General features: G+C 40.2%; 1 protein-coding gene across 2 annotated transcripts; it reads right to left on the bottom strand.

Moving 5' to 3' along the window:
- Positions 1-1,788: 1,788 nt before the first annotated feature.
- Positions 1,789-12,087, bottom strand: ercc4 (excision repair cross-complementation group 4). 2 transcript variants are annotated; one of them, XM_017687890.2, is made up of 12 exons: positions 11,655-12,087; positions 10,935-11,115; positions 9,424-9,619; positions 8,869-9,076; positions 8,117-8,297; positions 7,893-8,015; positions 5,442-5,549; positions 5,193-5,342; positions 4,775-5,072; positions 4,026-4,118; positions 2,910-3,022; positions 1,789-2,735 (listed from the first exon to the last, which is right to left on the bottom strand). In XM_017687890.2, exons 1-12 carry the CDS (start codon positions 11,829-11,831, stop codon positions 1,993-1,995), a joined length of 2,571 nt encoding a protein of 856 aa, XP_017543379.1. In that variant the 5' UTR covers positions 11,832-12,087; the 3' UTR covers positions 1,789-1,992. The 2 variants fall into 2 exon arrangements, with proteins under 2 accessions (XP_017543379.1, XP_017543378.1); XM_017687889.2 differs by having other exon boundaries at positions 4,775-5,342; positions 11,655-12,086.
- Between the last annotated feature and the right edge of the window lie 670 nt (positions 12,088-12,757).

The following is a 12,757-nucleotide window of genomic DNA, read 5'->3' as shown; positions in this document are numbered from 1 at the left end:
AACATCTCTATAAAATGATTAATGTCTAATCTGCCGTAACTGTATGTACTGTGCTGTAATGTCTGAAATGCCCTCAGTTTAGAGTGGCATTTCAGACATTACAGCACAGTACATACACTTTTATTTTCCAACTTTATAACTGGCCAATAAGATATTAAAACTGATGCTTATAAATGCAGCAATTATGCAGCCACATCTGTCTATAAATCACCAAGATCTTTCAACAGTCGGTTTTATCCGATAACAAAAGTAAAATGTGAAAAGAGTACAAACAAAAATAAAAAAATGTAAAAATTGCTGTTTTACCCTATTTAGCCACCAGAGTGTTAATTACTCTCAGCATTATGCCGATCAGACTGTACCTGCAAATAAGCAGAATAAACTAATGAAATAAAAATAAACTACAGTGAGGTTCACAGTGGAGGAGAGCAGGGAGGGTCAGTGTAGAACTACATTCAACTTATTACACACGGCTAAATACAAAAGCTGCAATGAAGTGAAACACTGGCTAAAACTAGCTTGACAGCACTGGTAGCTGCAGTTATCTAACAGTGCATACAGTCTGTAAGGATATATGTTCTAAAGTGCTGGTTTATTTGACTAGAACAGTGTGAAAAAAGAAGGAACCTGGTCCTTTAGGTAAAAATGTAAGACGAATGTGGAGTCAAGGAGCCTTGAGGAATGTCTACAGCAAGACTGACAGGTGGTGAATATACACACCATCAGTTTTTGAACTTTATCAGTATTTATCAGTTAAATAGCTACTGTGATTGCACATATGTCAGCTATAGAAGTTGGCCCATGTAGTATATTATATAATGCAATATAATACACAGACTGGCCACTTTATTAGATCCACCTCCTTGTATCTCTACTCATTGTCCTTCTTATCAGCTACACTGACCATATAGTTTCGCTCTGTAGTCCTACAGTTATAAACTGTAGCCCATCTGTTTCTCTGCATACTTTGTTCTTCAGTGGTCAGAACCCCCACAGAGCAGGTACTATTTGGGTGGTGTCAGTGTGTATTGCGCTGGTGCAAGTGGATAAGACACAGCAGTGCTGCTGGAGTTTTTAAACATTGTGTCCACTCACTGTCCACTCTATTAGACACTCCTACCTTGTCAGTCCACCTTGTAGATGTAAAGTCAGAGAAGATAGCTCATCTGCTGCTGCAGTTTGTGTTGGTCATCCTCCTTCATCAGTGGTCACAGGACGCTCTTGGCTGGATAAAACAGTTTTAGTGTTAATGTTTACACTTTTGTTTTGATGTGTTTTTTTCCCTGTCTGTAAGAGTCTGTGAAAAGGTTTTATCTTTGTCGCCCCCTTCTGGCACAGATGAAAACTGTCTGACACCTAGTGAATGATACTGTAAAATACTTGGCTTCAAATCATAAAAATACTGATAATAATCAATTATTCTGTCACAATGCATTGCTATTTCAATGGTGCTTATGGTCCCCACACTAATGTGAAGCCATATTTTCCTCCTTGTCTGTGTCCCTAAGAAGAAAATCCTAGCTGTTTGTTGAACACGTATGTAATCTGAATGTGTTTACTACAGATCACAGTATGTTAAATAATCTATTCCACACCCCTACCTCATGCTCAGAAATGAGTGCTGTGTCGGAGCTGCATGCCTAGAGGCTTGGTTTTATACACTTGTGGCCATTGTTTGGAACACCTGATTTCAATGATTTGGATCGGTAAGTGAACACTTCTGGAAATAGTGTATTTGCTTCCAATGAAAACCCAATCATCTACAGTCGGCAAATAATAATCTGATGATGCAATTCAAAATTATTTTATTTTCCCTCATATATTTTTGTAACAAAATCCTTAAATACAAAGATGTTCAAAGACAAAATTCATGGACAGTACACTAATACATGACACATTTATACAAAAACACCTGCCACTCAAGTGTAGCTGAAGGCACAGTTAAAATTTTAACATTACTCAAATTTCAGATTAGATCACTATACTTGTCTATCACTTTGAAGTATGTTTGCTCTTCTGAACAGAAGCTCCATTCATGGTGCTGTGTAAGAATTCATAGAGCTTCTTGGCATTACTGGTGCTGCCCAGTATTTCACTTAGTTTCTCCTGGCTTAGAGTGAGCAGCTCAGCCAGGTTGGCTGCATGTTTTACAAGCCCCCGGAAGTTCTTGACGTTCACTCCGGGCATGCGGATGAGGAAATCATAGGGTCCAGCATTGTAAAGGTCAGCTGATTCCTCCACCATGTCTGACTCTGCTGTGACAGCCTGGGCAGCAGCAGCCTCTGGCTCTGGCCGGCCGTGCTTCAGCTCTTGGAAGAGTTCAGCAGTGGCATGCGGGGAGGGGCACCATAGCAGTCTGAGGCGGGGGAAATGCAGGGTGAGGAGGGTCAGTTTAGAGGTGATGTCATTGGCAGACATTTCCTGGCGCATGTCACTGCGAGCCACCAGAGAGAAAGGCTTGGCTGGGTCAAACTCAATAAGCAGCACAGGTTGGCGGTAGAAGCGGCTCATGGAGAGGCACTGCGTGTACAATCGGCCACTCTGCAGTGACCCAATGAGATCGCTCACACTCTTTCGTTCCACACAGATATTGGAGGTCAATATATAATCGCCCACCTCAAGCGTGACCGGTTCAATGTCAAGCCCACGCCGATGCAAAAGAGAAGGGAGCTCGCTTCGGAACTCCCTCATGTCCACGATAACCCGAGACGGCTCCTCAACCACCTCTTGTCCACCTGAGAAACGAAAAAAAAAAAAAAAAAAAACACACAAAAACACAAATATAAATGACATTTAATTTGACACTTTACCAAATGCATTTATAGATACTGAAAAAATATTCAACCAATGGCAATTCAATCTGAAATGAAACTGCACCAAATGTATTAGATCAGCCAAAAACACATTACCTGCTTTCCGGGTGTTGGTAGCAGCATAAGCAGGATCTGAGTTGCGGACCAGGTCCAAGTTTGTGTCCTCTCGGCCTTCTCTCTCCTCTGGAACTACCATGCTGGCTTTTTCTCTAAATTCAAAATACATCAAGAAAATAACTTAAAGTGGAGAAATCAGTGATGATATTCGGCTTCTTCTTCTTCTTCTTTCGGCTGCTCCCTTTAGGGGTCGCCACAGCGGATCATCTGCCTCCATCTTGCCATATCCATTGCCTCCTCTACTTTCACACCAACCATCTCCATGTCCACCTTCACTACATCCATAAACCTTCTCTGAGGTCTACCTCTTCTTCTTCTACCTGACAGCTACATCTCCAACATTCTTTGCCCAATATATCCACTATTCCTCCTCAACACATGTCCAAACCATCTCAACCTGGCCTCTCTGGCTTTATCTCCAAACTGCTCCACCTTCACTGTCCCCCTGATCTGCTCATTTCTAATCTTGTCAAGCCTTGTCACTCCTAACCAAAATCTCAGCATCTTCATCTCCGCCACCTCCAGCTCAGCCTCCTGTCTTTTAGACAGAGCCACAGTCTCCAAACCATACATCATAGCAGGATGCACTACTGTCTTGTAAACCTTCCCTTTCACTCTTGCTGCTATCCTTCTCTCACACATCACCCCTGACATCCGTCTCCACCCACTCCATCCTGCCTGCACCCTCTTCCTCACCTCTTTTTTGCACTGTCCATTGCTCTGGATGGTTGACCCAAGATATTTGAAGTCATCCACCTTTACGACCTCTACTCCTTGCATCTTCACCTTTCCACCTGCCTCCCTCTCATTCACACACATGTATTCCGTCTTGTCTCTACTGACCTTCATTCCTCTCCTCTCCAGATTCTCTTCCACCTGCTCTCTACTCTCACCACAGATTACAAGTTTTACGCCAGATGCCCTTCCTGACGCAACCCTCACCATTTATCCGGGCTTGGGACCGGCACCAGAAGTACACAAAGTACACCCCTAATGGCTGGTTTGATGACATTCAGCTACAATGACATTAAACATAAATCAACAACAGTTAATAATTTTTTAAAATTTAGTTGAAATGGAGAAAATTATGCAGACCTTATCAGATGTTCAAATGCTTGTTTTTCTTTACACAGAGCTGTGAGATATCTCTGCTCCTCTGTTGAGCCACCATAAATGAGAAAATACACCCTATGAAGGACAGTGTATAAATCAGAGTAATTAAAATAAATAAGGCAACTGTATGAATCATAAAAAGACAGATTTAGACCAAATACAGTGAGCCTGTGAACAACAACCAATTTAAAGTAACTGTATAAAGGGTGTTACGGTGGCGTGGTGGGTAGCGCAGTCGCCTCATAGCAAAGAGGGCCTAAGTTCGATTCCCCTGCCGGGTGACTGGGGTCCTCTCTGTGTGGAGTTTGCATGTTCTCCCAGTGTCTGTGTGGGTTTCCTCCGGGTTCTCCGGTTTCCTCCCACAGTCCAAAGACATGCAGTCAGGCCAATTGGACATGCTAAATTGCCCCTGGGTGTGAGTGACTGTCTGTCTGTCTGTCTGCCTGCCCTGCGATGGACTGGCGACCTGTCCAGGGTGTATCCAGCCTTTCGCCCGAAGACTGCTGGGATAGGCTCCAGCACCCCCCCGCGACCCTGACGGAGAAGCGGCTTAGAAAATGGATGGATGTATAAAGTGTGCACACACACACACGACAGTGCTACCCACAGTGCCACCGTGCCACCATAGTAACAAGTAGAGGCTTTCAATTTTTGAAAACGATTGAATTGTACAGATTTGCAGCCTTTTTCTGATGTATTTTGTCTGTTCAAAAAAGTGAAGAATTTAGTACCTTAATGGTTTTCCTGGCCTGCTACCTTTGTAAACCTCCAGCTGGCGCACAAAGCTGAGCTCAGCATCATACAGCACAACAAACATGGGCTCCACTTCCTGTAATACTCTCGTTAGACTGTAAGGATCAGAGCATCCTTTCAGTGGATGAATGACAGTCAACGGTTCTTTGACAATACTATAGTAGGAATCTGAAGAAAGAATTTCTTCCTCCCGCCCTTTTTCTTCTTCCTCCACTTCATGTTCTTCCTCATCTCCACTGCTTCCCATCTGTGCTGTTTCAACTTCTTTCTCCTGCCCTGCCATTTGTGTGAGGGTCAGTGAAAGTTTCTGTTTCTTTGTGCTGGATTTAGTGTTTTTGGCTTTAGATTTCTTGCCATTTAAGGATTTTCCTATGCCTTTTTTGGGCCAGCTGTTACCTTGCTTAGATTTATCATGCGCTGCTGCTGGCTCATCTTTTCCAAAAGTGCGTGAATAAAGGCGGTTAAGTAAAGAGTCTGCTCCTCTCTGGATATACTCCTTCAGCTGAGCGCATGTCCTGTCATCACTAGCACATATCAGGACATGTCCTGGAAAACAAACACACACGTACAAACATCTCAAAGCCAGACAAGCACAAACATCTGAAATTGTGAATTAATCTATTGCTCCATGTGTAACAGCCTTACCTGGTTCATGCTCAGACCTACTATTTTCCTGCTCAATTTCTTGTAGAACCTCGGTCAAAGCCTCCCATTTTGGATTCTTCTCCAGCACACACTCTCTTTTCAAAGGCGCTTCACACACACACAAAATTACATTTTATATCTGACATCCTTTTGTACCAGTAGAAGGCCTACATCTTAGGCTTGAGCAAGTTGACAGCACCATCACAATGTCAACAGATCTAACTATGAATTTTACTTTTTACTTAGAGATGATAATCAACAACTTTGTTACTTGATAGTACATGCATATTTAATGGTACAAAAAAAAACATGAATGAGTGAGATATTGTGCATTTCCACTGGGCTGTGCAGTACAATACAATCCTGTTCATCCTTTACTAGTTTTAATGGCTTCTTAGTGCAGTTACAATAAGTGGGTATTTTATCATGCTAGGACTACTCAGGAGGTGGTTGTAGATTTTACTACTATCACAGCCACAAATATGACTGGTAACATGACAAATGGCACCTAAAATGTTTTGAGAACTACTGAAGCAACAAGTTATAATCGAGGCTGTGGAGATATTTATAGATAGATATAAATATATATTAGATAGATAGCTAGCCCATTTAAACTGGACTGGTCACCCAACAAGCACTATGGAGTAAGTGTGTGCTTCTACATTAACAAGAGTTACTGTAACACTGTCCTGGTTCTGGGGAGGATGTGTACACCAGATATTGAACTGGTGACAATTTCACTTCATCCTTATTATTCACCTCACTAATTTCAACAGGATTTTTTTTTTGTGTTAATACAAACACGAGCTAATGCATCTGTAGCTGCCCAGCTGACTGGCGATGTAATGCATAGGTTGGACTCAATTTGTCCAGTGATCTCAATTTTATTCTTGGTGATTTTAACCACTGTAAACTAAAAACTCTTAGGACATATGAACATATGCGAGTTGCACCACCACACGAAACTCTATGTTCAATCTTTGTTATGGTTCTCTAGTTGGTGCTTATAAATCCTTGTCGATACCTTCTTTTGGTGCATTCTATCACAATAGTGTGTATTTGATGCCTATTTATAAATCGTCTTTCAGACGCCTTGAGCGTAAGGAGAGAAAAGTAAAAATGGTCAGAAGTATTTCCTCTCATCAAGCATGTTTGGTTGTACAGATGTTTCTTATACCGGAAATCCGCTGGAGAAGAAGCTTATCTCCAGAGAAGTGCGAAATGAAATACGGAGGGCAAAAATGAAATATAGGGAAACAATAGAAAGGCAGGGATAATCTTAGAAAAACCTGACAAGGTATTAACATGGCCTCTATCAATCAAGGAGTAAATAAGTCACAACAACTTATTAGGATAAATGTAGTGGATGATTCTGAATTACCAAATGCCTTCTATACATTTTTTTCTCGTTTTGAAAGGCCTGAGTTTTCTGAGAAGGTTTCTAAGCTTAGAGAGTCTCTCGTATCTCAGAATGAGATTGTGATGACTCAGAAATGTGTTATGGGTCTATTTAGGAGGGTGCATATGAACAAAGCTGTTGGTCCTGATGCTATTTCCACTGACCAGCTTTGCAAGGTTTTTACTACACTTTTCCAGTTGTGTATTGAACGTGGTCAGATACCTAAAATCTGGAAAATGTCTACTAGAATACCTACTCCAAAATTGAAGGAACTAAGTGAGTTTAGACAGGTTGCACTCATATCCCTTGTTCTAAAAAGTTTTGAAAATATGTTAAAAGAAATGGTTCTCGCTCTCATTGGTAGCAAATTAGGTCAGTTTGCCTACCAAACTGGTAAGGTTGTAGAGGATCCAAAACATTTTATCGTTGATAGGTTGTATATGCACCTTGACAGACCCAAATCTCATGTGAGACTCTTATTCGCTTATTTTTTCCTTCAGCTCCAGTCTCATATTTTGATTGAGTGACTAGCTTTTTATTTTTAATTACATGATCAGCTGTTGGTGTTGCTTTTAGATTTTTAGACCGAGAGAATTCAGCAAGTCTGGGTGAAGGGTCAGCAACATGGTCTCAAATACAGGTGCACCTCAGGGTTATGTCCTGTCGTCTTTGCTTTTTATTATGTATACAGACAGCTGGAAGCTTTCTAGCTTCCAAGAATATCCTGAATGGTATTGTAAAACCTGTTCAAAGATAACTGGAATCCAAGACCTGGGCTCTGTTGGGGGAAACAAGTGCCTCAGAAAGCAAAAGGAATTATCACTTAATCCGATTATATTCTGCCCAGTGAATTCACTGTAATGCCGTCAGGTCGGCGTTATATCGTAACTTGGACAGGGAAAGCTGCTTATGAATTGCTCTGAATTTAACTGAACTGATATGATGGTCCTACTATGTTATGACTGATCACATTGTCCATCATGCAAATTGAAAAAGGCCTTTCAGAGACTTTGCCCAGCCCATCTACTGAAACAACAGTTGAAACAGCATACCAGAGGCACACGGGTTTTGGTCCACTTCTCCAACTTTAAGCTTCTTTTTTCCTTCATACATTCGATAAACACGGCTACGGGCATTCACAAACATAGATGTACTTGAGTCCAGAAACAGCCATCCTACAGAGATAGAGAAGAGATCACAAAGAGGATCAGGTGCTTTTCTTCTTGCACTCCTTTGATAAATATCCGCTGTATCAAAACAGCTCCATCAGCCGTACCCGAGTTACTGCCAAAGTTTTTCTGGCTGGAGCGCAGAGACTCCAGCAGGTTGAGGAAAGTGACACAGTCATACTGGGTGAGGTAGAGGAGCAGACTGCGTAAAATCTTCAGATCCTGCACCAGAGATTTGGTCTTGGTCCCCAGCTGATGCCAAAAGGGATCTAGGTAATGTCGAATGGTCTAAACAAACAGCACAGAAAACTAAACATCCCATAAACATGTGCTTATTTTGGTAATGAACTAATGTAGGTAGTCTTCAGACAAGTGCACTGTACAGGCACATTAAAATTTTTACTACATCATACAGAAAAGCACTCTGGAGTTAAAATAAATAAATAATAATTAAAAAAAAAAAGGTATGGATAAAACTGTACTGCCTTTTGGAAGGTTATTCTGGACAATAATAATAATAATAATCATCATTATCATCATCACTGAAATACACACACAAGTATAAAAATAAAATAAAAATCTCTGACTCTTTTGCAGACATAAGTGTCCCACAAATCTGTGTCTGTTTGTGTTTACTGTTAACTATACTCCCCTAATGTTTAAATACTTCCTCCAGACACATTTGCATCTTCAGTGTAGATTCAAAACTAATTCTGAATCAAACAAAATAAATCAAGCTTTGGTGAAATTTTTAATTTTACAGTGAATCATAAATAATAAGCAGTAAATAGAATCATAAAGCAGTCATAGTTTTAGACCTTCAATACATGAGCATAGTGGCTATAGCTAACGTTCTCACTTTCTCAAAGGCATTGCCAAGTGTATTCTCCAGAGACAGGTCCTCAGCCTCGAGAGTTGGATTGTATCGCTTGAGCTCCTTCAGGCAGGCGTTCATGATGTCTAGAATGGAGCTCTGGATGGCCCTCATGGCAGAAGTCAAAGGCACGTGCAGCTCCACCACATCAGGCTTGTGTCGATCCAGAACAGTGCTCACAGATGCTTGAAACCTGAGTGAGACCAACACACAAAGAAACATACTACTGAAACAAGGGAACAATTTTCAAAATGCCTACTGTAGATATATTAGGGTTGTAATTCTCTCATACTACAACAAGTACACTGGGAAATTGTTCAGTGCCTCATGAAATCTCAAAGTTCACAACAAACCTGATTATTTTGGCATGATTCAGAATTATTTTTTCAAACAGTAGAAACAACGTACACAGTAGTAGGATATAGATAATAAAAACAATACACAAACATGCTTTTATTTTTACATTTGGAAACAGTCTCAGAATTTCCTAAATCAGTCAAGCTGCCACCTTCATATCACTGCATCATTATCTACTTATACCTAGGCCAGAGAAAGAGCTTCTTCACAAAAAGGTTTCTCATAACTCGCTCAACTTGGCAGAAGCCAGTGGAGAAAGCTGTCACTTTATCTGTGAAGGCTTTGATGAACCCAGTCTTGTTCTTTTGTCGGTACAGTCTCAGAATAAAGGCTTCTTGACAGGAGTCAATGATCTTATGGGCACGGTAGACCAGGATCCCTGCAAGAGTAACAGTAGAGTGCATGTCAACCATTTCACAACTGTCATTCCATTAAATAAGCAACAAACAATGCAGAGTAAAATAACTGTATATAGAAAGGGTGCACAATATAACGGCACTAATATGTTTTCCCTGTTAAATCAGAAATGTAAATATAGCCGCAAACGGCAACGAGCGGGTTCAAGTACGCACCAGCAGTACGGGCCCTTCTGCAGGTTTAGCCCATTATGCCTAAAAAGGCCTCAAGCTGTTTGGGTCTAATTTATAGGCAGAGTGAATAGAACTGAAAGGATGTCAGTTAATCAAAAGGCCTTCAGTTGCCATAAACAATACGCAGAGGTCTTTAAACACATATGTTTCTATTCATATGTAATGATACACACTGGTTTGTAGAATATCCAAGAGGTTGTCAACATAAATGTCAAAACTACATGACTAATATTAGCATTTTTCACACAGTAGCACTTGCACAGAGGTTTGGTTCTATATTTAATCCTTTGACTTAATGTGAGGTCTAATGCACTCATAACGGGTCCTTTTGGTGTAGAGCAGCTCAGTGAAACTGGGTCAGAATTTGTGAACAGGCCTCAATTTGGTATTGATCAGGGACCTTTAGCAAATGCATTTACCAAGTTTTGGTCAGATTGACCTTTTGACCTTTGTATAATAAGCCTTTGTATAATGTAGTCTTTGAATGAATAAGCCAAAACACCAGACAAACAGTACAATTTCTGACATAACATGTAATTAGAAAGTCACATGGCATCAATTGTTTATCTGTAGACCTCAACATGTTTTTGCTATTTACCTGCTAGTTATTCTAGACTAATTTCAAAAGGTTTGGATCAAAATCCAGACACTAGTTTGAAAAGTATGGTTTTCGAACAGTTAATAATTACAAAAAACTTTACAGTTTTGTAATAAACATGCATTTGCAAAATTGTTTGGAATAATGTACTACATATGATACATAGGAGATTTCCAGCAAAATTGTAATATTATAGTAATAACATGCAATAATAGGTTTATTTTTATGAATATCGTGACTTCCTTCAGGAAATGCACATCTAGTTATTACTATCAGTCTGGTACTGGAACTACAGTCAATAATTTTAAGTGATATAATTTGTGCTAAGCCACATACTGGTGCATGTATAATCAACAATGGAGGGCCTTTATTTTTATTTTTTTTCAAACTCATTGAAATAATCTGCTTACAGCATTTAAAAATGGATTATAGTATTTAGTATAGTATAGAGCCTATATTAAAATGCAATAAAATCCATTTCAGTGCAACCCTAGTATGCATATTACCTGAAATGAGGTGAGCAGGAATCTTGTCGGTGAGGAAGTCGACCACCAGGATGCGGCTGGTCACATACAGCACTCCTCCTTGTGTGTAAACATGGTAGCGCTCACTACTCTGTACATCACTGTTCACAGTCTGGGGAAGATGACTCACCCCCTCAGCTCTCAACTGCTCTGTGAAGTATTCCTGCAGGATTTACCACCATTAGTTAACTCGCATTCAAACATACTCCTACAAATTAACATTGAATTACCAGAAGCACCTGGTACTTATTGCAGGATATTTAACCATATGTCCAGATGTGGCATTTTCTCATTTGTTTGTTGAGCTCATCTAAAATAATGCATATATATAGACCACATTATATGTTTACATAGTGAGTTGTCACTTAATTCGTCATACTAGACTCAACAGTCTTGTCTTTCAGTGACACGGGACTACTGCTTTTAGCAAAACAATATAAAATAACAGTTACACCACCCAAGGTGTAACTATACAAATTTATCAACAGGCCAATCAGCACATGCCCACAGTAGATGGGACAGACTCCCGTTTTCTTTTACTTTGAAAGGTGTGATTTGAATATTTTTCAAAGTCTAGCAACACCCGCCTCACACAAAGGTGGCTAAAACTTATTGCGCATAGACTTTACTGTAGCTGTATTACACTACTTTGAAAATACAGGTTTGTTTACTGTTAGTTGCAATGTAGCATTGTTATATTACCTGCTCAGGGGTGGTTGTGTTCAGCAACAGCACTAGACTTCCTTCCTCGGAGTAAACCTTCATAAACTGCAGTAAAACACGGTCAATACCGAGTCCTTCAGCAGACACGAGTAAACCATCAGTGCTGAAGAGGCTCAGAAACATTTCGGTTTCATACTGTAGCAGAGGTCCCGCCATCTCTCTCAGGCTGCAGGCGGTCAACAAAGTCTGGATGCTCTATATTTAATAATAATTAGAGTCAGCTTTGGCTCACGTCCGCAAGTCTTTTATACGTGTTTAACGAACTAACAAGCTAACTATTACCATCTTACTCTGAACAACCCATTAAATACAGACTCAACACAGTATCGCATTGAAAAGGTTTAAAAATAAAACCCAGACGCTTGATATCACGTGACACAACGGCTCGAAGAAGCATACGGTAATGCACCATCAGCGCCCCCTACTGCACTGGAATGGTGCATAACCGCATGCTTATCCTGGTCTGCCCATAAGACAATTGACTCCTGCCAGGAAGCCTTTATTCTAAGACTATACCGACAAAATAACAAGAATGGGTTCATCAAAGCCATCACAGACAAAGTGACAGCTTTCTCCACTGGCTTCTGCCAAGTTGAGCAAGTTATGAGAAATCTTTTTGTGAAGAAGCTCTTTCTCTGGCCTAGGTATAAGTAGATAGTGATGCAGTGATATGAAGGTGGCAGCTTGACTGATTTAGGAATGTTATTTCAATGATCTATAGAGAAACAAATTCACACTCCTCACAAGTTTGCCATCCCATTACTCCAAATTCCTACAGTAATATCACTTGTTCCTCATTCCATGAGTATATGAGAGGCTGTGCATTAGGAATATGATAGTCAGATATGATAACACTTTGATTTGCTTGTTTTATGGGACTTCAATTAGCTGTATATACAAAATCATAAAGACACTTTTCACAAGTTTGCCACCCCATTACTCCAAATTTGTACAGTAAAATCTCTTGGTACTCATACCATGAGTACATGATACAGTGTTTTTTGGTAATATGGTGGTCTCATATGATAACACTTTGATTGCCTTTTTTTACGGAACTTCAAATACTTCTATATTCCTGAATC

The sequence above is a fragment of the Pygocentrus nattereri genome, chromosome 13 (genome assembly GCF_015220715.1).
Source record: "Pygocentrus nattereri isolate fPygNat1 chromosome 13, fPygNat1.pri, whole genome shotgun sequence".
NCBI classification, from domain to species: Eukaryota; Metazoa; Chordata; class Actinopteri; order Characiformes; family Serrasalmidae; genus Pygocentrus; species Pygocentrus nattereri.
This window is presented reverse-complemented; position numbering and strand designations above follow the sequence as displayed.